General features: G+C 41.7%; 1 protein-coding gene and 1 pseudogene across 10 annotated transcripts; one reads left to right on the top strand and one right to left on the bottom strand.

Annotated features, from left to right (window-relative positions):
- Positions 1-351: 351 nt before the first annotated feature.
- Positions 352-27974, top strand: LOC146498774 (uncharacterized). 9 transcript variants are annotated; one of them, XR_014870409.1, is made up of 4 exons: positions 352-2836; positions 10779-15363; positions 21672-22586; positions 22638-27974. XR_014870409.1 is itself a non-coding variant. In XM_085139004.1 (2 exons), exon 2 carries the CDS (start codon positions 25902-25904, stop codon positions 26688-26690), a length of 789 nt encoding a protein of 262 aa, XP_084995130.1. In that variant the 5' UTR covers positions 13803-15363; positions 21672-25901; the 3' UTR covers positions 26691-27974. The 9 variants fall into 9 exon arrangements, 1 of the variants encoding a protein (XP_084995130.1); XR_014870410.1 differs by lacking the exons at positions 21672-22586; positions 22638-27974 and having other exon boundaries at positions 12434-13060; XR_014870411.1 differs by lacking the exons at positions 21672-22586; positions 22638-27974 and having other exon boundaries at positions 12439-13060.
- On the bottom strand, positions 15357-20748 carry LOC146498775 (general transcription factor II-I repeat domain-containing protein 2B-like; annotated as a pseudogene). Its single transcript, XR_014870266.1, has 2 exons — positions 17056-20748; positions 15357-16953 (listed from the first exon to the last, which is right to left on the bottom strand). The product of XR_014870266.1 is annotated as a general transcription factor II-I repeat domain-containing protein 2B-like (transcript).

Raw genomic sequence — 27974 nt, forward strand, 5'->3', positions numbered from 1 at the left:
GTCTGATCCAAGTCTGGGAAATCTGGGACTCCCCACCATTTGACCTTAGAACTGAAGAAGCTTCTCGGATGAGAGGTGAAACGTCTTCAAGTAACTTAAAGAAGTCCAGACGCTTTTCTTTGCAAGCTCCTTTGACTACGATGACCTGGATGACTGAGAACCTTCACAGACAAAATGATACATGGTTTTCAGAATATCAAGCACATAAAATCTGAAAAGTGTCATGTTGATTAGCATTCAGTTCCCTGTACTCTGATACCCCTAAACAAAATCCAGTGATATCAGTTGTCTTTAGAAGTCAACCAAATTAGACAAGTTTACTTGTGTGTAATTTAGTCTCATTATAAATACAACTGCTCTGTGACAGCCTCAGTAGTTTGTTAAAGAACATTAATGAACAAACAGCTTCATGAAAACCAAGGAACTCACCAGGCAGGTCAGTGATAAAGTTGTAGATAAGTTTAAAGCAGGGATAGGTTATAAAAAAATATCCTGAGCTTTGAACATCTCAAGGAGCACTGTTCAATCCATCATCCAAAAATAGAAAAGGTTTCCTACAACTGCAAACCTACCAAGATATGACCGTCCACCTAAACTGACAGACTGAGCAAGAAGAGCACTGGTCAGAGAAGCTTCCAAGAGGCACATGGTCACTCTGGAGGAGCTGCAGAATTCCACAGCTCAGGTGGGAGAATTTGTCCACAGGACAACTGTAAGTTGTGTACTCCACAAATCTGGCTTACATGAAAGAGTGGAAGAGTGAAGAATCCCATTGAGCATCTGTGGCAAGAGTTGAACATTGCTGTTCAGACACGCTTTCTGTCCAATCTGTCTGAGCTTGAGCTGTTTTACAATGAAGAATGGGCAAATATTTCAGTCTCTAGATGTGCAAAGCTGGTAGAGACATACTCCAAAAGACTTGCAGGTGTAACTGTAGCAAAAGGTGGCTCTATGAAGAGCGGGGGTTTGAATAGAAATGCATGCCACACATTTCCAAATTTATTTGCTTAGAATTTTGACAACCATGTATTATTTTCATACCACTTCACAATTATGTGCTACTTTGTGTTAATCTATCATAGAAAAGGTCAATAAAACACTTTTTGTTTGTGGTTGTAAGGTGACAAAATGTGTAAAAGTTCAAGAACTATGAATAATTTTTCAAGGCACCGTAACTTCAAATCACCACACAAGCAGACATCAGTTCACATGCATGTACACATATGCAGTTAAAGCATATGTGTACATGCAACTTCAAAAGTTAAAGTAGAGAAAGACTGCAAACCTTAGGAACAATATGGAATGAGTGATAATGTCAGCACCATTCCATGATTTGGAAATATTTGTTTCACTTTAAATCTGTTTTTTTTCTTAATTGCAAAAACTGTAAAATTTGAATGATCTTTTGTGTCACTTCAGTGTTCTGTCACTTCAATGACTCCCTCTTGTATCTTTGCTACACATTGGATATAATTTTTCTTACCACGATGATGCATGATCTTTACTCTCAAATCATTTTAATAGCTTCTGAGGAAGTTGCCCCTCTGCTCCAAATTACTGTTTAATAGGCAATTTGATCTTTACTCTAGTTTGTTCCTTGATTGTAAAATCTGGTATTTTTGCAAATTTGGCTCAGGGGGACCTGAAAGCCAGGAGACAATTTATCGTATTGGCCACAAACAATCTAATAGAGGCCCATTTCCCATAAATATTAATAAAGATTTCTATCAGAGCAAAAATCTCTCTCTCTCTCTCTTAAGTATTTGCTCCTAACCACGTCCTAACCTAGCAGTCATATATAGCCTTTAATTAATCCTGCATTTTTTGTCAAAGATATTTGTCACCATGAAATTAATAGCTTAAAACGGCAACATATGAACAGATTCACTGAGTAATCAGAAAAGTTTAGCATGAATCTGGACATTAGATTTAAGCTTGAAGTTTTAACCTTATCAAATATCACTTGGTAGAAGCTCCTTACCGTTTGAAGAAATCTCTTCTTAATCTGCTGTCCTGTTTTGCTTGGATCTTTTTTTTCCATCTGAGACTGACGTTATTCCATGTTAATTATTTTTTCTCCGTGAAAAACACAGCAGCTCATCTTATCCCGGGGTGCCAGGGCCTCGAGCTCCGGGTCTCAGCAGAAAAGTGCCAATAAAAGTTGCAGACTGATCCAGGTATCAGTGACATAGGTTCTCACCGTGACGTCACAGTTGGAACACCGTTACGCCTCTGCGTAACCATGGTTACAGGGGACGCTTTGGAGCTCTGCTGCTCAGCAGCAAAAGATTTCAGGTTAAACTCTAAAACCAAATAAAATCTATATACTGTATGTGTGTATAGTGTACCGCGTAAGCGTTCGTTTTCTGGAAGAGGCTGTAAAACGGACAGTTAAAATGTGACCGATGGCAGCCATGCTGAGGTGAGTTGTTGAGGATATGTCGAGCTGTCGATAAGCACGGCTGTTTTTGTGCTGTTATTCACTGTTAGCCTGTTTTGGCTGGCGTTACTGAAGTTGTTTTCAACTGGATGTCACATTGTTGAACTCTGATGATTAATGAATAAACTCTCGATGTGACGATGGTAGAATGTAATTGTAACCCTGTGTTCATTTAGTCGTTTGATACCGTTTAATATCCAGTCCATCTGTTTGGTGTTTTGTTTTTAACATGCCCTGGAATAATTTAAAGTTTTACAATGCCGGTGATTTACGACTCTTTCGCGCCAGTCAGCTGGGGAGTAAACTGTGGGGTTCTCAGAGGTAGCTCATGTGAGCCAGCAGTGACATCTGTACATGCAGTAGCCTTAAAATACTGATTATTTATTCTCCTGCTAGGTAAGAATTTGTGTTTTATACGTACATTGTTTCTTTCTATATGTTATCGTTTGGTTATGTTATGATGTGTGGTTAATGATGGTTATTAGTGTGCTAATCGTGAATAAGCTAGTAAGCTTGAAAATTAGCAGCCATGTTAAGCTGATTTCGGTGATCAAGTTCGTGTCACTGTTTGGAATATAAACCCATATGGCTGGCACTACTTTCAAGATGTAAGCTAAAGGGGTGTGTTTTAAAAAAAAGGTGCAAGAATGACCTAACTCAGTGAGCGATGTGTGTTCATTGTACAGTAAGTTGTAATTTATGTTGTGCATTTGAACTAGCAGACTGCACTATGAGCACACATGGGCTGTGACCCAATCCAGCGACCGCACGCTTCGGAGTGCGCAGTTCGCGTACTACGTACTTCGTACTAGGAAGTACCAGAAGTGCGGAAATGAGAGGCTTGTGAAATGGGACGGTCTGGGCGTCGTCGCGCTGCTCAGGTTGCCTAGCAACCATGATACTAACCGCGAGAAACGTTTCATACAGCTTTGTTTGACAGAAATGAGAAAAATGTTTTGTTGTTCATTCATTATTTTTTTTATGACATCACTTTGATTAGCTGAGGCTGAGACCACAGGACTGTAAAAACATAATTGTTGGGCTTCATTTCTGTACTGAACAGTTATTTCAAGATTAGTTAGTAAATAACAATTAGCTAATGTTGTTCATGAGACTAAAGTCATCTCACTTTGGTAATGTAAATATAATATGGCCAATATTATATTTATTGTCAGATTATTATGATATATTACAGCAGTGAGCTTGAACTCTGTGTCAAAGATTCAAGTGGAAGTTATTTATATTTCCTATCACCTTAAATCTTCACTCAAAGACAAGTATCTTTGACAGTGTATATATAGATCAGGGGTCGGCAACCCTAGGCGAAGGGTTAACTGATGGCACGACCATAGCTGGACTGGCCATCGGGCATACCGGGCATTTGCGCGGTGGGCCGATGATTTTTTATTTCTTTTGTAACGTTATAAACACTGAAAGGTGGTGGATTGGCCAGATGCTGGTCGGTGTGTAAAAATAACTCAGTTGTTTGTTGGTGGCTATGGTGGAGCTTCCACAGACTCAGTAACATTAGCAAGTGGTGGAGGCCAGCAGGTGGATGAGAGAAAGGGGAGGCAAGAGGAGAGACCCGAGGCGGCCGCCGGTCTGAGTGTCAGGTGAACTGAACTTCAGGTAAGAAGTTATGACCTGCAGTCTATGTTGGTCAGATATAAACCAAGTTTAGGTGGAGTTTTATTTTTGTTGTGCTGACTTTTTACAGTCAGTTACAAAAACTCATACTGCGTGCTAGCTAGCATGATGGAGTTTCTATACAGCTGGGTGGGTGCTATGATACTACTGATAGTTAGTAGAGTTGCCAACCGTCCCGTAAAAAGACGGAATCGTCCCGCATTCAGAGAAAATATTACGCGTTTCGTATTGAGCTGAAAAGGAATGCAGTTTGTCCCGTTCCATCCTACCTGACAAACCATCCTACCCATTGTTTCTGCGCATGCGCACAACACGAAATTAAGCGGCAAACCGTACTACCTTTGTGAATATTAGCCAGAAAAATATCCTGACGGGTAAAATTAAGTGCCAAACCATCCTACCTTTGTGAATATGAGCTACAAGCATACTCTGATGGGCAAAGTTAAGTGGCAAACCGTCATACCAACTTAAATTTGTGCTGGAATTTCTCTGTGACAGCAGAAATGTGCATAAACTACTTACGGTAGGACGTTTTGCTAAAGTAGGATGGTTTGTCAGAACACCGTACTTCAGCTAGTAATGAAAAAGACACAAAGCTGGATTTATTTTGTCGTTACGCTGTCAGCTGCCTCTTCTTCTCTCATTCTCTCCCCCTCCCTCACCTGTTGCTACTTCAATCATGAATCTGATCAATGATCAGCTGATTGTCTCTCTTGTTTGTTTATCACTTTGCGCCAGAAAGAAGAAACTCATACTTTTATTCCACAATCAGAGAGAAAGAAACACAGAGAGAGTGCAGGACAGACAGACAGGTGACAGTCTCAGGTGTACACACTGCTACAAACAGGAGGATTTAGTGTTTGTGTTATTACGAGTGCTAAACAAGAAGAGTTCCAGATGGTACAGTGGACACATGTGTGACTGCTGTGATTAAAGTATCTTTCTTTCAGCTTAACGAGTGAACCGTCAGCTCGTTCAAACACACGTTAAAGTCCGTTTGTCTCGACACCACCGAGCAGAGGCAGCAATATAAATGGTAAATGGACTGGTTCTTATATAGCACTTTTCTACTCTGTCCGAGCACTCAAAGCGCTTTATACAGCTAATTCATTCACCCAATCACACCCATTCACACAAGCACTTCTAAGCTTGTTAGAAGTGCTTGTGTGCACTTCTAACACAAGCACTTGGTCGGTGGCGCTGTCACTTGGTGTTCGCTCGCTCGCTCTGTGGTATAGTATCGCTTCCTGTTCCTGCTCAAACACAGTGGTGTTTCTGAGTAGCTTATTTGCTTAGCAGTTTAATTAACAACTTTTAAATACATTCTTTTTTCACAGTATAATCTTCACGTGCTTCATCCGAAGCACACTTTCTGTGTACTCACTACCTAATTTATAGTATTCACTCACTGTCTCTGTACTGTTTCGCTAGCTTAGCTCGTAGCCGACCCGTTAGCACCATGGCTACTTCACCTGTCCCTTCTGCACTTTCTTGCTCATTGTGTCAGATGTTTAGTTACTCCTCGGCCTCCTTTAGCAGTAATGATATCTGTAACAAATGTAGCATATTTGCAGCTCTGGAGGCCAGGATTACTGAATTGGAGACTCGGCTTTGCACCCTGCTCTCACCCTTAGCTAGCCAGGCCCCTGTAGCTGGTGCAGCCGAAGATAGCGTAGGCCCCGCTAGCTGTTCCCCGGCAGACCCCAAGCAGCTGGGGAAAGGCTGGGTAACGGTGAGGAGGAAGCGTAGTCCTAAACAGAAGCCCCAGGTACACCACCAACCCGTTCATGTGTCTAACCGTTTTTCCCCACTCGGTGACACACCTGCCGGGGGTCAAACTCTGGTAATTGGTGATTCTGTTCTCAGACATGTGAAGCTAGAGACACCGGCAACCATAGTCAATTGTCTTCCAGGGGCCAGAGCAGGCGACATTGAAGGAAATTTAAAACTGCTGGCTAAGGGTAAACGTAAATTCAATAAAATCATAATTCACATCGGCAGTAATGACACCCGGTTACGCCAATCGGAGGTCACTAAAATCAATATTGAATCGGTGTGTAACTTTGCCAAAACAATGTCGGACTCTGTAGTTTTCTCTGGTCCCCTCCCCAATCAGACCAGGAGTGACATGTTTAGCCGCATGTTCTCCTTAAATTGCTGGCTGTCTGAGTGGTGTCCCAGAAACGATGTGGGCTTCATAGATAATTGGCAAACCTTCTGGAGGAAACCTGGTCTTGTTAGGAGAGATGGCATCCATCCCACTTTGGATGGAGCAGCTCTCATTTCTAGAAATATCGACAAATTTATTAAACCCCTCAAAACATGACTATCCAGAGTTGGGACCAGGAAGCAGAGTTGCAGTCTTACACGCCTCTCTGCAGCTTCTCTCCTCCTGCTACCCCCCCAAAAACCCATCTCCATAGAGACTGTGTCTGCTTCCAAAAAGACAAAAAACAAACTAAAAACCAGCAACAAACAACTTAAACAATCACAAAGAAAGAACAATACAGTATCCACATCTGAACCAAAGAGTAAAACAGTGAAATGTGGATTATTAAATATTAGGTCTCTCTCCTCCAAGTCTCTGTTAGTACATGACTTAATAATTGATCAACAAATTGATTTACTCTGCCTTACAGAAACCTGGTTGCAGCAGGATGATTATGTTAGTTTAAATGAATCAACACCCCCGAGTCATTCTAACTACCAGAAATCTCGAAGCACAGGTCGAGGGGGAGGTGTGGCAGCAATTTTTCACACCAGTCTATTAATTAATGAAAGACCAAGACAGACTTTTAATTCATTTGAAAGCCTGATGCTTAACATTGTCCACCCCAGCTGTGAAACTCAGAAACCAGTCTTACTTGTTATCATCTATCGTCCACCTGGGCCTTACACAGAGTTTCTGTCTGATTTCTCAGACTTTATATCTAATTTAGTTCTGAGCTCAGATAAAATAATTATTGTGGGTGATTTTAACATCCATGTAGATGCTAAAAATGACAGCCTCAACATGGCATTTAATCTGTTGTTAGACTCAATTGGTTTCTCTCAAAATGTAAAAGAACCCACCCACCACTTTAATCACACTCTAGATCTTGTTTTAACATATGGCATAGAAACTGAACATTTAACAGTGTTTCCTGAAAACCCTCTCCTGTCTGATCATTTCTTGATAACATTTACATTTTCAATAATTGATTACGCAGCAGTGGAGAGTGGACTTTATCAAAGTAGATGTCTTTCTGAAAGCGCTGTAACTAAGTTTAAGAATATAATCCAGCCACTGTTATCATCGTCAATGCCCTGTACCAACACAGAGCAGAGCAGCTATCTGAACGCTACCCCAACAGAGGTCGATTATCTTGTTAATAATTTCACCTCCTCACTACGTACGACTCTGGATACTGTAGCTCCAGTGAAAACTAAGGTCTCTAATCAGAAGTACCTGACCCCGTGGTATAATTCTCAAACACGTACCCTAAAGCAGATGACTCGTAATCTGGAGAGGAAATGGCGTGTCACAAATTTAGAGGATCATCATTTAGCCTGGAGAAATAGTTTGTTGCTTTATAAGAAAGCCCTCCGCAAAGCCAGAACAGCTTACTACTCATCACTGATTGAAGAAAATAAGAACAACCCCAGGTTTCTCTTCAGCACTGTAGCCAGGCTGACAAAAAGTCAGAGCTCTGTTGAGCCAACCATCCCTTTAACGTTAACTAGTGATGACTTCATGAACTTCTTCACAAATAAAATTTTTATCATTAGAGAAAAAATTACCAATAATCATCCCACAGATGTAATATTATCTACAGCTACTCTTAGTTCCATTGATGTTAAGTTAGACTCTTTTTTTCCAATCGATCTTTCTGAGTTAACTTCAATAATTACTTCCTCCAAACCATCAACGTGTCTTTTAGACCCCATTCCTACAAAACTGCTCAAAGAAGTCCTGCCATTGATTAATTCTTCGATCTTATATATGATCAACCTATCTCTAATAATCGGCTATGTACCACAGGCCTTCAAGGTGGCTGCAGTTAAACCTTTACTCAAAAAGCCATCTCTAGACCCAGCAGTCTTAGCTAATTATAGGCCAATCTCCAACCTTCCTTTCATATCAAAAATCCTTGAAAGAGTAGTTGTCAAACAGCTAACAGATCATCTGCAGAGGAATGGTTTATTTGAAGAGTTTCAGTCAGGTTTCAGAGTTCATCACAGCACAGAAACAGCTTTATTGAAGGTTACAAATGATCTTCTTATGGCCTCTGACAGTGGACTCATCTCTGTGCTTGTCCTTCTTGACCTTAGTGCAGCATTCGATACTGTTGACCATAATATTCTATTAGAGCGATTAGAACATGCTGTAGGTATTACAGGTATTGCACTGCAGTGGTTTGTATCATATCTATCTAATAGACTCCAATTTGTGCATGTAAATGGAGAGTCCTCTTCACACACTGAGGTTAATTATGGAGTTCCACAGGGTTCAGTGCTAGGACCAATTCTGTTTACATTATACATGCTTCCCCTAGGCAGCATCATTAGAAGACATAGCATACATTTTCACTGCTATGCAGATGACACCCAGCTCTATCTGTCCATGAAGCCAGATAACACACACCAATTAGTTAAACTGCAGGAATGTCTTAAAGACATAAAGACCTGGATGGCCACTAACTTTCTGCTTCTTAACTCAGATAAAACTGAGGTCATTGTACTCGGCGCTGAAAAGCTTAGAAATATGGTATCTAACCAGATTCTTACTCTGGATGGCATTACCTTGGCCTCCAGTAACACTGTGAGGAACCTTGGAGTCATTTTTGACCAGGATATGTCCTTCAACGCACATATTAAACAAATATGTAAGACTGCGTTCTTCCATTTGCGCAACATCTCTAAAATTAGAAATATCCTGTCTCAGAGTGACGCTGAAAAACTAGTTCATGCATTTATTACTTCCAGGCTAGACTACTGCAATTCATTATTATCAGGATGTCCAAAAAACTCACTGAAAAGCCTTCAGTTAATCCAAAATGCTGCAGCAAGAGTACTGACAGGGACTAGAAAGAGAGAGCATATTTCTCCTGTTTTGGCTTCCCTTCATTGGCTTCCTGTTAAATCCAGAATTGAATTCAAAATCCTGCTCCTCACATACAAGGTCTTAAATAATCAGGCCCCATCTTATCTTAATGACCTTGTAGTACCATATCACCCTATTAGAGCACTTCGCTCTCGCTCTGCAGGCTTACTTGTTGTTCCTAGAGTATTTAAAAGTAGAATGGGAGGCAGAGCCTTCAGTTTTCAGGCCCCTCTTCTGTGGAACCAGCTTCCAGTTTGGATTCAGGAGACAGACACTATCTCTACTTTTAAGATTAGGCTTAAAACCTTCCTTTTTGCTAAAGCATATAGTTAGGGCTGGACCAGGTGACCCTGAATCCTCCCTTAGTTATGCTGCAATAGATGTAGGCTGCCGGGGGATTCCCATGATGCATTGAGTTTTTCCTTTCCAGTCACCTTTCTCACTCACTATGTATTAACAGACCTCTCTGCATTGAATCATATCTGTTATTAATCTCTGTCTCTCTTCCACAGCATGTCTTTATCCTGTCTTCCTTCGCTCACCCCAACCGGTCGCAGCAGATGGCCGCCCCTCCCTGAGCCTGGTTCTGCCGGAGGTTTCTTCCTGTTAAAAGGGAGTTTTTCCTTCCCACTGTCGCCAAAGTGCTTGCTCATAGGGGGTCATATGATTGTTGGGCTTTTCTCTGTATCTATGAAGCGCCTTGAGGCGACATTTGTTGTGATTTGGCGCTATATAAATAAAATTGAATTGAATTGAATTAAGCTTAAGTGCTAGTAGTAAGTATCTAACATTCATACACATTCACACTCCGATGGATGCATCGGAGAGCAACATGGGGTTAGTATCTTGCCCAAGGATATTTGGCATGCAGACTGGAGCAGCCTGGGATTGAACCACCGACCTTCTGGTTATAATATAACAGAGCTAACATTAACAGTGCAGTGAATCCTGCTTGTGCCGTGATATTCAGGACTGCAAACCGAGCAGCATCACTGACTTTCAGCTTGTTGTGTTTGTGGATATATGACTGACTTTAATTATCCACAAAATCATCACATTCTCTGTAAGATTAAGGTCGACTATGAACGGCGTATATTTAAAAGTAAAGGCTTTAAAACCAAGTTAGTTGTAAACATCACTAATGTCACATAACTCTGCTGACATGTGGCCAACAGTCATGTTTTAATGTTCTTCATTATTAAACATTCACACATAAATAAGTGACATCATATTCAGTAAACTTACTTTTGAAAGTTTACTCTTCGGCCGCTCCGCTTCTGCCCTCTGCCGTATTTTTCGGCAAAATTATCCACACCCACCACCGCGCTATGAATTGTGGGATATATGGGACCACGAAGTGTACAGCGGACCACACTTCAAATTTGGGGAAATCGATGGCGCATTTGGAGTACACTTCAAATTGGGACAGCCGTCGTCACGTCGCTGTGACGTAATAGGTTTCAAAATGCGTACTCAGAAGCGTGCGGTCGCTGGATTGGGACACAGCCAAGGTCTGTAGCTGTGTCAGAGCAAGCTTGTGTGAGCCGGAGGTGATATCTGTACACGCAGTACCTTTAAAATACTCATGTGTCATTCTCCTGCTAGCAGTGGAGGAGACTTCTGCTGAGGAAGAGGCCCTGCTGTCCTGCTGTCCTGCCGTCTTACTGGTGCCATTGAGGGATCAGCGGCTGCTATATATTCTTCTCGACCTCGAGTATTTGGACTGAAGGACTCACAGACACGTTTTATATTTAGCTCTATACATTTTAAAAAGATTTTTTAAAACTGTTTTCTGTAGTGATGCAGATGACATGTGACATCTCTTCTGTTCTGGGTCAATCTGACCCGCAACATAACAGGAGGGACAAACTGCTATAGACAACTTTTTGGTCTCTAATATGTGAAACATGTCACATGTATCCCTCATGAGTGATATTGAGTCATCTTGTGCCACAAACAACATTCCTGTCACAAGGTAGAAGCTGCAATCACTTTTTGGCTTTTTTTTACTTCTTATTTATTCATTTGACATTAAAATGACTTTTTTAAAGAGTAATCTGGCCAAGAGGACAGCAGAAACTGCAACAAATATAATAATAGTTCTCTAAAGATATTTTAAGTGTCCCAAAAGGACTGGGTTGGTTTTAATAGAGTTACAATAACACAGAGTTATAAATATACTTGGAAAAATGGGTGGTTATTAAACTTGATATAAACCCTTTTGTAAATCATGTTCACTAAAGTCTATTTACCAATATAAGTAAAGACACTGGAAATCAGTTTTTGTCAGACGATCACTTTTTGGCACAACACCGGAGGTAAAACAGGTATGATCCTTCATATCTGGAGTGTGAAGGTGCAGACATAAATTCAGACATCTCTGGGATGTTTAAGAGTTTAGAATTTCTCAGGTTCATTAGCTTTAGTCAGATAACTCAGTAATCACTCAAGATTAGTTCACTAGTCCTCCTGAATTCAAAGAAATAGTCAGGGGATTCAGCGCTGTGCTTTCCCACAGGTGAACTCAGGTGACATGAAAGAAGTAGTGGATGCCCTCCTCCTCTGGCACAATGATAACTCACAAAAGCTCCTCGGAGTAAAGAGATCAGGTTCAGAAGTGGTTCTTTCTAAGAACGTATATCTGTATTTATAAATGACACACTAAGGATGAGTAATGCTTAAATAATGAGGAAAGTAAGCAGTGACCAATGACACGTTTAACAATGTGTCATTTTTATCCACTATTCTGTTTGTTTATCAGTACAAGATCCTTTTTTTTCTATCAAATAACCTAAAAATGACTGACTGCACCTTTAAAAATACTAACTTAAATAAACCAAGATAACCCAGCAGTCCATAGGAAACAATGTGTGCACTATGTCACTAAAGTTATTGTCACTGCAAATGTAAAAGTAAACATAAATGAACCACAGAGGAAGTGACATGACTTTGAGGACAAATGTGATCAGGTGGAAAGTGCAGAAAGCTGACTGATGTCCATCTGTGGCTGCATTAACTGTTGGCCTGTCCTGTATTAGATATTCAGGGTTTTCTTTTATGGCCATTTAGCTCTTATGGCATGAACTTGCTCGGTGCATTATTATTGGCTTTTCTACAGTCTGATATTTGTTTAATAATTGATCGATACAGTGCATCAAATAAGTTGATAAATAAGATGTTAAAAACGTCATCATCATATCAAACATGATCGATTTGGGGGGAGTTTGTTTGGCACATGCTGACTGCATTCTAATTGTAACCAGAACAGGAGGCGAGAGCAGAGAACAAGAGTGCAGCAGTTTAGTGAAAGGAACAGGAAAGGTGAAGAAGAGGAGAGCATCCAAAAGACGAGCAAGAGGACAGTTTCAAAGGAGACATCACGGCACAATAAAAGCTGTAAGAGCAGAGATTCATTCATATTTTTACTATTTTTTTCTTTAGGTTTTACTCCCGCTGCTTACAGTAAATCAAATATATACAAACAAGAAGAACTCAAACTGCATTGTTGTTCAGTATAATTCTGTGACTTCAACCTTTAGCTAACGTATAATGTTTGACATTTTATATAAATGTGACTATAAAATATAGTCAATAATATTAAAAAGCTGCTGTTACTGAGTGAAACAAAGATTTCAGGTGTGGATTTAGCCCCAGTGTTTTAAGATCCCAGCAGCGCTCGTATTTATGGCCACATTTTTCAAAGAGACGAGCTTTCTGGGTGCTGACTCAGAGGGACCACTTTAGTTCATTGAAGCTTTAATGCCAGTTTAAGACAATAAACTGGACACGTTTGAATCAAATTGATAATAACAGAGCGATGCTGGACATAAGCAGCTGTGTTAGTGTGACGCCCTGCATATTTGAAGGAATAAACTTCTGTTCTTACTGAATCTGTAACATTGCCTTGATCTGCCTATATCATTTTTTAAATAGTTTATGTTGTTAAATGAGTTTTGTGTCACTGTGCACAGAGAAAAACTCACCTGATGTAGTGGTAATGCGTTATTCACCACTAGATGGAGACAACCTGGCACAGGTATTTTCTCTACACACTAAATTTCACACTGAAAAGCATTGGTGGGAATTTTTGTTTACATAGTAAGCAAAAGAAAAAATGTCTCGAGGTCTTTCCAGTGTTTTCAAAATTGTGTTTTTCAGATACGTCAAAATTTTATACAGACAAACACACAAAACAACAAAACATGTCAAATTGCACGTTTCATTCATTTTTTGAGAATTTCACCACTTTTCGATTTCATGGAAAATAATTTGTGTTATTCATGACATGATATCATTTAAAATAACTTTGTGTCACCTACGTTGGGTGAGTGCTGAGTATTTGTATATGTGTGCATGAGGGTGGGAATGCATGTCTGTGTCTGTGTGCCTGTTTGTCTGTGTCTATATGTCAGGTCGGGTCTTAGACTCCACCTCTCTGGGAACTCCCAGGCCCTCCGAGGCCTGTCTCCCCTCACCACACTCCCTGATGTGACTGATGCCCTCAGGGGTCGGTGCGTTGGTGTTTCTTGGTGTCCTGGGCTGGACGCTCAGGTATGTACCAGCTCACTCCCGGTGACTACTTGGCGGGGCCTGGCACCTGTTGCTCGGTCAGGCCTCTCCGGTGCGCGGAGGGCCCTCGGGCCTCCGGCCTCTGTGCCTGCGGCTCGGTTCACTCTGGCACAGCTGGCTGCCGGCAGAGCCGGTGGGCACATCACTGCAGCCCCCTCTAGCTTCTGCTCCGTGGCTACTGGGTGACCCCTCATCTGGGGCTCTCCTCAGCTCTTCCCATGAAGGTGGCACGGATGCCCCTCCGGTGGTCCTCCTTGGGCTCTTGCACTCTGGGGCCTCTGGATGTCTGGGGCCTGGACCTCGTCCATGCCTGCTTCATGCCCTGGGGGCGGGGCTATGGCTCTCTACATCCTCTAGCAGACCATTACATGGGGAAACCTTTTGAATACAAGTGCGCCGATCCACACAGGTGTGCACACAGGTGTTCACTGTTCGTAGACTTAAATCACACCTTTCTTGGCTGCTACTTCAAAGCACATTGTGCGCTGTCGGTCCTGCGTGCTGCACAACAACATTCAATATTTAGTATTTACTGCTGTTTACACTTAGCTAGATTAATGCGATGGTGTTGTGTTTAGTATGTTGCTTTGTTTGTTTTTGCTTGTTTTCTTTTCTTTCTCTCTCAACAGGTGATCCAGGAGATATTTTTTTTTCCCCCCTTTCTCACTGTCCCTCTCCCCTTCTGTTTTTCTTTTCCTTCCTCTTTCTTTCTCCCTTTCCTATCCCTCACTCATGTCTGTCCCGTCTGTAACAACTGAAAATAAAATAAAATAAATAATAAAAACAAAGGTCGATCAAATGGACCAATACAGCAATGCCATGATGATCCATTTGGCAAAATAAATCCATTGGGTATCCTTGTTGGTCTTCAGACAACAATTCTGACGGCTGAAGAACCAAATGGGACAGGCAGGAAAAAAAAAAAAAAAACTTTGTCAGGCCAGTGAACAGCTGCCACATAAGTATAAATCTAAATCATGCAAGTGTAATATAGAAAAAAAAGCACAAACAGTTGTGCTGTTTGTTCATAATAAATGGGTAGGGGTGTATAGTCAGTAAAAGCCACCAAGGCTCTGCAGAGCTCCAAACCTCCTCTGCCACAGACAGAAGCATCAAAAATGTGCGCTGGGAGCTTCATGGCAGGATTTCTACAGCCACACAAATCTATATGTATGTGGCCAAGAACCTCAGTCCATGTAGGGCATCGTAGCACAGTTTACTTGTGTCAGTTAGGTCAGCTAGTGGGAGGGCAGAGAGGGCAGCCTTTACATTGTTTTATTGTAGAGTGACAGGAAGTGCCTATGAGCTTCTAATCAGGCAGAAAAAAAAAAAATTAAAAAAAAATTAAATTTCAAAGGAAATACATTGATGAAAATCAAAGAAGAGAAAATGTATGTGATGTTCCATTTTCCTGAGAGCTGATTGGCTGTGATGACTCCTTCAAGTACTACATGCTACTTTGTCCTGCTAGTTAAGCCTGCTGTCTGTTCTCAGGCCTCCTCCTGTCTCACTGGCATAAATCCATCACCAGAGGGCTCCACTGACCTGCCTGCTGACATCAGAGCAAACCCCTGTGTCATGTGACCTGGCTGGAGTTGCAAAGCTGGACTCAGACCTGGCCCAGGCAAGTTCAAAGACAGTTGTGGTAGAGAGAGCAGGGAGTATAGCAGAGCACTGGAAGGATGAGGTGGAAACAGGAAGCGTGTAGATTCAGTGGATTTGGCGTCCTCCATCTGTCTCCATGCTCTCTTTACTGGCCTTCTAAAAATCACTTCTAAAAACTTCTCCTGTAGCTGCTTTTGTTTAAATGTTTAGGATTTAGAATTCAACTTTACTGTCATACATGTCTAAATACAGGGTAACAAAATACAGTTTGCATCTTCTCAGTAAGTGCAATAAGAGCAAATATACAGATGTATCGGTGTGAGGTAAACAGATCTACAGAGTGCTATGAATATATCTACAGCAGTGGAAGCGCAGCTCTCTGAACAGACTACAATAGTGAACAGTGTAGGGTGACAGCTGTGGGGAAGAAGCTGTTCCTAAACCTGCTGATTTTAGTCTGAAGGCTCCTGTAGCGCCTTCTGGAGGGGAGGAGCTGGAGGCAGGATGAGAGGAGTCCCCGAGAATGATGCGTGCTTGGCATAGACATCTCTTCTTGTGGACATCCTCAATGGCAGGAAGTGGAGTCCCTGTGATGCGTTGGGCAGCTTTCACCACCCGCTGCAGTTCCCACACCAGACTGTGACACAGTTGGTCAGGATGCTCTCTATCACACAGCGGTAGACGTTAACCAGTATGTCAGCAGACAGGTGGTTCTTCTTCAGTATCGTAAAGAAAAAAAGGCGCTGATGGGCCTTCTTGACCAGGCTGGAGGTGTTAGTTGACCAGGACAGATTCTCAGAGATGTGGGTCCCCAAGAACTTGAAGCTGGAGACCCGTTCAACAGCTGTGCCATTTATGTAGATGGGGACATGGGGGTCTGTCTTCTCCCTCCTGAAGTCCACAATGAGCTCTTTGGTTTTGCTGGTACTCAGGAGCAGGTTATTGTCAGACCACACAGCTAGGTGCTTTACCTGTAGCAGACTCATTGTTGTCACTGATGAGACGGTCACCGTGGTGTCATCTGCAGACTGGATGATGGAGTTGGATCCATACCCAGGTCTGCAGTCATAGAGGAACTCAGCACACAGCCTGTGGAGTGCCAGTGTGGAGTGTGATGGTGGTAGAGCAGTTATGGCCTGACCTAACATGCTGGGGTCTGTTGGTCAGAAAGTCCATGTTCCAGATACAGATGGAGTTGCTGAGTCTAAGAGCCACAAGTTTGGTGATCAGCTTGGAGGGAATGACTGTACTGAATGCTGAGCTGAAGTCAACAAACAGCATTCTTACATAAGTATTGCATAAATATCTGAGTACACGTTGCAAGAAACTACATTCCCAGATCACATCCAGTGTGTGCTGGAAAATTTGCAACGATTCTACAAAAATGTTCCACGTGGTGTTTTTTTTTTTTCTACTGGTGATGATCCAGTGGGGCTCCAGTCACTACAGGCTCCCTTGTGGTGCCACAAAACAGACTGCAAAAAAACTTGTGCGTCCATGACTGATCCTGCTGCTTCACTTCTGTATGAATTGATCTTTTCATGACTGTTCACTTTGGACAAGCAGGAAACAGAGGTGACGCTGACTTGTGGCTTCGCAGGATGATTCCCTTTAACAACAGGAGCATGCACACAGTTTGTTTAGGCCACCATGAACAGCTCACATTGTAAATGACAAAGAGCCAGTATATGATACTGTAGCTTCCACTCACTGTGACAGGATGGCTCGTAGGAGGTGATCACACTCTGCTTCATTGGGTTCCAGTTCAGATTAAGGGACAACACATGGAAAGAAACTGGGAACAAATGTTTGAAAAATATTTACTGTTAGAAAACATTCAGTGAACAATATCGATTTTTCTGTTTGGCTTCAAATCTGAGTCTCCAAAAGCCAGTCAGACAGTAGAGTTGGTATAAACAGAGAGAGGAGATGAAGCTTCTTTTAGACAGAGGAAGGGAAATATTTAGATTCACTTAAAAGGATAATTCTCTATTTTTAGCACTTTCCACTTTTGCTTTCTTGCCATTAAGCTCTAATTAGCTTTAATTTCACTTCAAATACATGAACACAGAAAAGTAAGAGTGTGATTCTGCCAAAGATAAAAACTAAAATGTAGCATTTTGAAAGGTCCCTGCTCACTGACCCCTCTGTCTCTTTTCTTAACTGCTGTATATGTGCTGGATTATTTGGACTACATTGCATTGTACAGTTAGACTATGATTGTATCTGTGGGGCTTAAAACAATGACGTGTTCACTCACAGTGGATTCATTTTCACGTCTTTAGGGCTGGTCTGGAGACATTAACTGGCTCTAGGTGACAGAAAGCGCTGTAAGGACTGAGAAAAAACAGGAATAATTTGGTGCACATTATGGGATTTGTGTATATTATGTGTTGAGGTTTCTCTTTGTGACTGAGGTCCTTACTGGCGGTGAGATTTGTATTGAGCGTGCAGTCCAGAGTGATCAGACACATGTGCTGTTCCACAAACGGGATGTTTTTATTGTAGTCACTGCAGCAAGTGAGATCGGTGAGAAATAAACCAGGAGAGATGGAAGGAAAAGATCAAACAACAGATCCTAAAGTCAATGATACAATCTGAATGACGAGAACGAAAGGCTAGCTGTGTGGAAGGCTGAGATACTCGTCATTTCTGAAGACGAGCAGCAGAGACAGTTCAGAGTATTTTCCCAAAAGTCTCGGGGAACATCGAGATGTTTTCTGGCTAAACTGAGAGCAGCCTTTGTTCCTTTTGCTCAGCAGGGTTTCTATCTTACAGAGTAATTTAGCAGGTGGGGAACCCTAAAATCAGCTGTAGTGGCTCTTGTAGATTTACACAACTCAAATCAGTAATATGTAAGCAGACACCCAGCTGTCCACTAAACCTGATTCTGCTCTTCCCCATTCTCCCTCACCCTCTGTTTAGCTGAACTAAATTCATGGTTCTCTTCTAATTATCTCAAACTCAACAGTAATAAATCCGAGCTCCTCTTGGTCGGCACTAAATCAACATTATCCAGAACCAACAGTTTCTCTGTTACTATCGATAACTCACCGGTCTTCATTTCTTCCTCTGTGAAAAGTTTGGGTGTCATCCTCAACAGTACTTTATCTTTCAATTCACACATTAATAATGTTACTCGGTCTGCATATTATCAATTACGCAACATTAATCGTCTCCGTCCTTTTCTCTCCCCACATGCCACTGCCCTTCTTGTCCACAGCCTTGTTACTTCCCGGATTTATTATTGTGATTCACTTCTTTTTGGTCTTACTCAAAAATCCATCCACAAGCTCCAACGCATCCAGAACTCTGCTGCCCGTATCATCTCCAGGACCCCTTCTGTCCACCACATCACTCCTGTCCTGCAGCAGCTTCATTGGCTCCTGGTCGCATCAATTTCAAAATACTCTTGTTCACATTTAAGGCTGTTCATCATCTCTCTCCTCCATATCTCTCTGACCTGGTTAAGATCACCGCCCCATCTCGTTGTCTCAGATCTTCTTCTTCCCTTTCACTCTCCGTCCCTTCCCCCCCGTCTTGCCACCATGGGGAGCCGGGCTTTCAGCTGCTCTGCTCCACGACTCTGGAATTCCCGACCTCCTGATTTAAGAAACATCTCTTCCTTCTCTCTCTTTAAGTCCAAACTCAAAACCCACTTGTTCAAAATAGCTTATCCCACATAACCTCTCCACTCTGCTATTTTATTTGTTTATGTCTTATGCTTTTATGATTCTGTAAACTGCTTTTATGTTGCTTTTATGTTGCTTTTATTCTACTATGTACAGCGACCTTGAGTGTTTTGAAAGGCGCTTTCAAATAAAATGTATTATTATTATATTTCATGAGCTGTCCTGGCTGATTTCCACCCTCTACACCAGGGGTGGGCAATTAATTTTTACAAGGGGCCACATGAGAAACCCGAGTTGCGTCAGAGGGCCACATCAACGACATCTTGAACCCAAGTCTGCTTAACTTTCTTAAATTGTAAAATTCACTAAATTCTATATTACGAATAGCTGGTTCTGGTAATCAGAAGAATAAAAATAAAATAATGTAAATATTTATATTGGGCTATGCTGTGTGAAATTGTGGCGCATATTCCAAATAAAACAAAAACAACCGCCGGATCAATGTCATTTTATTTTAACATGTTTAACTCAACAAACAACAAGTTTATAGAAATGCAACAATATAATGACTTGTGTCATGTTTTCCTCCTTTTCAGTGAGAATAATCCAGCCTGTTTGGTTTTGAACAAGGGCATTGAAATCTGGCTGAATGTCTGAGGTGGCTGTGCGAAGAACAGCTGAGAGGTGGTCATCAGTGACAGAGGACCTGTGTTTGGATTTGTTGAACTTCATCACCGAGAATGTCTGTTCACATACATAGGTAGATCCAAAGAGGACTAGAATCCTCTGAGCATGATTCCTCAGGTGTGGAAAGTTCTCTTCTTTGAGGGAGGAATAAAAGTCCAGCAGTGAGACTGACCTGAAGTGCTCTGCCAGAAGTGTGTCAGACTGCAGGTCAATGAGTTCCATCTGAACATCACTTGAAGCATTATCCACACTGCAGGTGAAGGGAGAAGAAACCATGTCCATTTCATTTTCAAGAGCTTTAAAATCTTGAAATCGCCTTGAAAACTCTGCATGCAGTACTTCTAACATGGCTGAGTACTTGTGGAGGTGATTGGCATTTGGAAGAGCCTCCTTTAGTGTTGGCAAGTGGGTCAGAAAGTTGTCCTTCACTTGGCTTGAGATAAGCTGCAACTTCCTCATGAAAGCCTTTACTGCACTGTACATCTCATGCACAAAAAGTGCCCTGCACTGCAGTTTGACATTTAGTTGGTTCATTAGTGCAGTCACATCCGCTGAGGTCTGCCACCCAATCTTCATCTGAAAGCTCTGGGACATCCTTTCTTCACACAGAAATCCTGAATCTGTTCTCTCAGATCCCAGACACTTTTTAGTACCTTGCTTAGGCTGAGCCACCTGACAGAGCAGTGGTAGCTGATGTCACCATGTTCCATCTCATTTTCTTCCAAAAGAGCAATAAATTGTCTGTGATTTAATGCTCTTGCTCTGATGAACTGTTTTAGTTACAACATCAACAACGTGGTCCATCTTTAACACTATCTTACACAACACTTCCTGATGATACAATGCAAAAATGTCCATTTCTGCACAGGATTAATTTCTGTCACTTTATCCTGCATTCTCTTTAAAAGTCCTACATTTTTCCCAGTCAGATTTGGACAACCATCTGTTGTTACACCTGCCAGATTGTCCCATTTCAGTCCTACTTTGTCCAAACATGCATTTACCTCTATGAATAAGTCATTGCCGGTTGTTGTTCCTTTCATTGACTGCATGGCAGCCAGCTCCTCCGTGACTTGGTAGTCCATGTCCTGTTAAAAACGCGACATTCGTTATCAATTTTTGCTTCTTAGCGTGTGCTGCCATCTTGACGCTAACGTCATTTATGGCCGTTCACCTTCACTCAAAGCTCGCGGCACGCAGATACGTAGCACTTTTCAGAATAAAAGCAGCACCGTCGTATTGCACGCACTACATATATTTACATAATCTATCTAGTGGTAATTTATTATTGACCTCACGCGGGCCTGAAAAGGATACACAAAGGGCCGGATGTGGCCCGCGGGCCGTAATATGCCCAGGTCTGCTCTACACTGACAGGACGCTGTTTACACTGTCTTTTTTCTACGTTTAAGCATCACCAGCTGAAATTCATATTCATCTGGTCATCTGGTCATATTCATTCATATCTAGGGCTCGTTAGATGCTGAAGTCACTTATGGACACCTGCAGTCGTTCCTGAGCTGTGCCAAAAAAACAAAACCACACAGCGGCCCACTTGGACCCGTTTCTATGGCACATGTCATCTCTTTGTATGTGACGTCCCCTGGTGATTATTTCAAAGAGGACTGAAGGCTCAGTGTGACAAAAACAATAACACCCTGCAAATGTGTTAAACCAAAAGTACTGAGAAAATGTAAGGAGTCAAAAGTACAGATATTTGTTTCAAAATGTATTGAGAAAAAGTACTTCAGTAAAGTACAGATACCTTAAAGTTCTACTTTAGTACAGTAGAATACAAAGTATTTGTACTTTGTTACTTCCCCCTTGTGATGAGCCTTAGCTGAGGCGAGTGAGTCGTGCAGCTCTTTGGATGTTGTTCTGGGCTGTTTGGTGACCTCTTGGATGAGTCGTGGCTGGACGGCCAGCCACTCCTACGAAGGTTCACCCCTGTTTTCCATTTGTGGATAATGGCTCTCACTGCTCATTCATTCATTTGTTCATTTCTTAGGATGACGGCATGATGTCTGGCTTTTGAGGATCTTCTGATCTGTGACACACCACAGTTAATTTATCTTCATAATAAACACTTTCATTTAGAAAGTGCATTTTGTGTTTACTTGTGTTGTTGTTGTGTAATATTTAAATGTGATGATCTGAAACATTTGTGACACTTTTTCACACCACTGTATATTATTTTCTTTTTTATATATTTCTTTCTTTTTCTGGATCATGATCGGCCACCTAGACCAATACTGCCAGGGCCGCTTTCCTCCTAGTCCAGCCCTGATTCCTCAATCATTCTTGTGGGCTACATCTCTCAGACCATGAAGATTTAGACTCATTTTACATGGCAGGCCACATACAGCCCACTTTAAACTTCAGTGGGCTGGACCAGTGAAACTTCCCTTTCTGTCAGTGTAAAGAAGTGACACATTTAACTGTTTTTCTACATAATAAAGAAAAAGCTGCTGTGACAAACACAGAACTCTGTTGGCACTGTTTTGTGTACTTAAATCATAAGAAATAAATGTGTAAAATTACAAAAAAAAGCCCTGACAGCTCATTGCCCAGACTGCAGTTTTTTCCTTTTGTTTTTTAAATTGTAGTCATAAAAAAACTGAAATTTCTGTAGTAAAAAGTGAAAAACAAACTTTTCTGTCATTTAATTGTTATTTGCTTGATGACTTTGAGTAGTATGAATGGCAATAAAGGAGGTTTTTATCACTCGGAAAAGCTGTAAAACTTATAAAAACACAGTTAAAAGTCCAAATTCATGCTTGTGTTAAAAAGTTAATAATTATAAACGACTTCAAGCGAGCGTTCAGGCCTGTGAGACTCATTTAGACACTCAGTGAGCCATGGCTCTGTGGTACGTGCACACATCTCTGCCATTCAAAGACACTTTGTAGATACTTTATTTTATGTCATTTTCAAATGTACATTTTCTTTTTCAACAAAGCAATATTTTATTCAGTGTTTTCTTAAAAGCATTATTTTTATGCATTAACTACGACTAGGGAGAACACACACGAGGTCTAAGGCTTGGACAAGTCTGAAAATGGAAAATGGCAGAAAATACAAACGGGTAACACTTTATCCAGCTCCTTTGATTAGTTCTGCACTCAGCTTTGCCATCTATCATTGAAATGAAGTCAGATGCTGCTCACTTTACGTTTTCGCTTGCTTCGTCACTTTTTCCCAACACACTAGCTTTTAAATCCAGCTCCCCCGTCTCTCTGCATGCCTGGCCTGCATGATATGATCCCTATCTGTCTTTGCATGTGATTAGCTGCATGGTGTGCCCATCGACTCCAACACTGCGCAGATTCTCAGCAGGGCTGAGGATTTGACTCCCACATACCACGAGCCATTAATAATTGATATATGAAATTATCTCGAGGGTCAAATATAATTGTATAAAACAGCCCTGGTTTAGAGCCTGTTTCTACTAGAGCTGGGCGATATAAGATTTTTTCATATCACGATATGTTTTTTCATTTCAGGCGATATATATCACGATATAAGCCAAATAACTATATTTGTAAGATTTAAATGTGCCGTTGCTCACAAGTAAAATGTGAAATAATCAGCAGCTTGTTTTGATTTAAATATTTCCCATAATAAGTTCGACAGGGTAGATGTACTTAAGGAACATGAGACTTTTTCAGATAAATAAAGGCAAATATTGCAAACTACACAAAAGGCAGCCGCTAAAGCGTTTAAGTTTCAAAACAGAACAAACAAAACAGACTAAATTGTCAATTCCACTTAGAAACAAAATATTAATTCTAGAAATAAATCTCAGTTTGTTTTACAGAAGAACAGACAAAATTGACTAACTTTTGTCAATATCAAATTAACTGAGAACTAAAAGGAAATTCTCAATCTCTCCTTTTTGTATAGCTGAGCTTTTCAAACAGTTTAACAGTTACTTTAGTCTGACAAAAGCCAAATGACGAATTAGCGCTTCCAGTCAGAGATTGAGCATGCACCGCTTTATTGTATTTCCAGACTTGCTTTCGGCACATTTACAGTGCGTGCTACTCTGTTTTTGTCAGACTTGAAATAGCAGAAATACCTTCACACTACAAACTTCTGTGGCTCTTCCGTTCGACAATCTCTCCGGCATTGGAACCATCATCTGTTTTCTCTTCGGTAACCTTCGCTCACGCTCTCGGTTGATTTTTCTCTAGTCGGCGCACTCATTTCCTCCATTACCCGGGCGGCACGGCGGCTGGCTGCTTCCCAAACAAATACACACGTGCGGCTTGGCACTTGTGCTGTACGTAACAAGTCATGTGACGTGACGCTGTGGCTGTGATTGGTTCGGCTCTGCGCTACTTAATTTGGATTGGCTGTTCTTCTTTTTTTTTAAGAGGACAAGAGCGGTGAGGCCTATCGCAATAGTTTAACTTCTCTATCGAGAAAAAGTTATTTTGCAATACACATCGTTATCGTTCTATCGCCCAGCTCTAGTTTCTACCCAATAAACATTACACAGACCCACTGTATGCTTCACATATGTCTCAGTTTATCTGTGTGCAGTTACCTGGAGGGTCACAAGGTATTTTCTCTTCCTTGAAATTTGTTCCACTTTGCCTTGCCTACTTTTAAGGAATGGGGGTGGTAATTAGATTTTGGAGCAGTTTTTGACCCATAACCAGTGATGAGCAGCTTTCCTCACTGTCACAGTGCTGCACTGATCCCTTCCTGAGAGCCATCTCAATGCAAGCACAAAGAGTTAAGTCAGGAGATTTTTGATGCACTTTCATTATTTCCTTTAACTAAGGGGGAGTGAGGTCACATTTTATCTCAGGCATGTCACGAATACTGAAATCTGGGCTGACTGTACTGACCACAGCCTCTATGACTTCAGCACCATTGTGTCCTTTACACAAGAGGCCGACTGGCCCACAGATCTTGAAACCTCTCCTTACTGTCACTTCTTGAAGCCTGTTTGCTGCTGTAGGAAACACATTACATTGCTAAGTCAACTGTCAGCTGACTTAGCAATGTTCTGTTCACTCTTTGACACACCCTGCTAATTTCACCCTGCACCCCAGCAGCCTCATCAGTGCTACCTATTGTTGGGTCCACAGTTGAACATTTTCCTTAAATAATGCACTTTATCATTAGCAAAATTTTCCATGGATTCTGTAATTTGTTTGATTAATGATTGGCACGCTGTGACAATTCCACCTGGAAGTTTGGCTTCAACACCTCTGAGTCGGTGTCCATGGAAACTCCACAAACTTTGAGATTGGTCTATTGTACACGCTGTGGTCACGCCCCCGAGCCGCGTGCTCCCCTGTATCTCCATCAAAGTTAACACTTCTCTGTTTTAGCCATGTTGCCCACTACATGAATCATCTCAGAAACGCCACCAACATTTCACTTGGACACAAAGGCACGTTGAGTTGTGCATAAGTTTGAAATAACTTACTTTAGTTGCTCCTTAGCGCTACAAACACACAAACACAAGCGTAAGAGTTCAGTGCGGCTGCACTCTGCAGGCTGTCCGTGCTCTAAAGAACTCTGGTTAACACACCATCCATTCACTCGACATCCTCATGAATACATTCAACCTGCCAATATTCTGCACATCGACACATCTAGTAATATTAATAAGACAACACGTGCTTACGCTCTTTATGTCCTGGTTAACAATTCGCTAGGTGGAGCAGTTTGACACGACAGGTTCATGTCACTTTTTCCCAATTTGAGAAAAGAGTGAGACAAGATGGTGCCGGTGTGTGAGGCTGCTCGTCTGTCATTGCCAAGTTTGTTCCTGTTTATATTTCTAACTTGTGTCATCCATGAAACAAAGTCTCTGCTGAGGTATGATTGCCAGACACTACTGGACCTCCAACCTGTGGTCCAAAATATTGTGTCATTTGGAGCTAGTGGGCAGCAACCTGTTAAATCTAATTGTTGAATGTTGTCATTGTGTTTCTTAAATTTGTAAGGTCTGAGTTCAATCTATAGGATCAAGACATTCCTTTGTAAGCGACTCATGTTGTAACTGACGTCAGACGCCGGAGATTTTGGCGGAAAATTAAAGCAAATGGTAGTTTAGATTTGAACAAATTTCTTTAAGCTTCAGTATTACCAAATACACTTATCAATTGTCTCATAACTAACAATATTTGTCTAAATAATCTCCAACACCCTGGAGAACAACGGGGAGAGTTTAGAGGCTCTCCAAGATTATATTGATCAGTGCTTTCAGGATCTCGTGATGAAGAAGGCCCAGAGTGCAGCTTCCCCGGCCAAATCTGAGACGCCGTCGTCAAAAAGACAACGCCCGGCAGATTCCCCCGGCACAACATCGCCAGCCGGCAAAGATATTGCCGACATACTGGAGTCAATCGACAAGCGATTGTCCAGTTTCGACGCAAGGCTGTCCCTGGTGGAGATTCTTCACCGGGAATTTAAATGCTTGCGAGAATCCCTGGAGTTCAGCCAGCAGCAAGTGGAAACGCTCGCTGCTGAAAATGCCACGCTAAGGGAGTCGGTGAAATCTCTCACAGAAAATGTTACCCAGCTCAATAGAGAAAATAAAAAAATAAAAGAAACGGTTATTGATCTACAAACTCGTAGCATGCGTGATAATCTAGTATTTTCTGGTATTCCAGAAGCCGCTGGAGAGGACGCGGAGACCACGGTAAAAAGCTTCATCAAAACCCACCTGAAGCTGCCGGAGGACACGGTGAAGAACATCGTCTTCGATAGGGTGCATCGCCTCGGCCCCATTCGGGCTACGGCCGGGAGACCACGTCCTATCGTGGCCAAATTCGGCCACTTCAAACAAAAGCAACATGTGAAAAGCCGCGGCAGGGAATTAAAAGGAACGGACTTCAGCGTGAACGATCAGTTCCCCAAAGAGATCTTGGAACGACGCAGGGTCCTCTTCCCAATTCGACGCGGCTTCATCCAGAAAGGCTCCCGCGCTGTCATTGCTGTGGACCGGCTGTACGTGGACGGACAGCTCCACCGCGACCCCAACATCACTCCGTGGCTGTATTAACTTCAGACCAGATAAGAATCCGCTACACCCTTTCCCTATCCACTCACACTAACTTGCATTAACATCTGTTTAACTTACCGGTATCAAATCGCATCTTAAGTGTGATTTCATAGCAGTATTAACACCGTCACTCTCCGTCAGTGATTTAATTGGAATGTTTACGTTTTCTTTTCTCTCTTCTCGTTTTTTTTTCTCTCTTTTCCCCCTCTTGTTTTTATGCTGCTTACCCTCGTCCTTGGTTTCTTTCTTTATTTCTTTCACTGCTTCGATCACCTGCTTCCACACTCATCCACAAACAACATCATTTATTTCAACACTTACTCACCGCACGATTACGCACAGTCATGCGCTCAACGGCAGCACATTTACATCAGTCAGACAGCGCACACAGACCTACAGAATACACACACTTAAGCCAAGCATACTCATATTAGTAAATATGCAAACACATAGTCAGACTCAGGGAGCATCTCGCCACACATTTTTTCTCTCTCTCCCTCTCCTTATCCTATCCTAATGTGTTCTCAGCTTGTTATAATTCTAGACAAAGGGGAGTAGCAATTTTAATCCATAAAAAAATTAATTTCACAGTACTCGATACAGTTATAGATCCAGAGGGCAGATTCTTAATCATTAAACTATCTATACTTGATAAAAAGCTATGTATTGTAAGTGTATATGGTCCAAATGTTGATGATCCCTCATTCTTTCACGGTTTTTTCAGTGCACTCTCTGAACACTTAGATGGCACACTTGTGCTTGGAGGCGACCTCAACCTTGGACTGAATGAAGAAATGGATAGGCTCAATACAGCAGGAACTTAGCGTAATTGGTAGTCCACAAATATAATCAAACAGTATATGAGCGACTTTGGTCTTTGCGATGCATGGCGCTCCCTTCACCCCACCAGTAAGGAATATACTTTTTTCTCACATGTTCATCACTCCTACTCTCGTCTGGATTATTTTTTGGTCAGCAGCTCACTGCTGAGTGACGTTTCAGACACTGAGATTCACCCTATAGCTGTCAGGGATCATGCTCCTGTATCTTTAACACTAATGCACAAGAATAATACTACGCCAAGTAAAAACTGGAGATTTAATACATCACTGCTTAAAGATGAAGACTTTATTAAATATTTTAAAAAAGAGTGGACTTCATATTTAGACTTTAATGACACTCCCGGAACATCAGCTTCTGTTTTATGGGAAGCAGGGAAAGCTGTGATGAGAGGTAAAATAATTTCTTTCTCATCACATAAAAAGAAAAAAGAAAACAAAAATA

Source organism: Neolamprologus multifasciatus, chromosome 17 (assembly GCF_963576455.1).
Source record: "Neolamprologus multifasciatus chromosome 17, fNeoMul1.2, whole genome shotgun sequence".
In the NCBI taxonomy this organism is placed as follows: Eukaryota; Metazoa; Chordata; class Actinopteri; order Cichliformes; family Cichlidae; genus Neolamprologus; species Neolamprologus multifasciatus.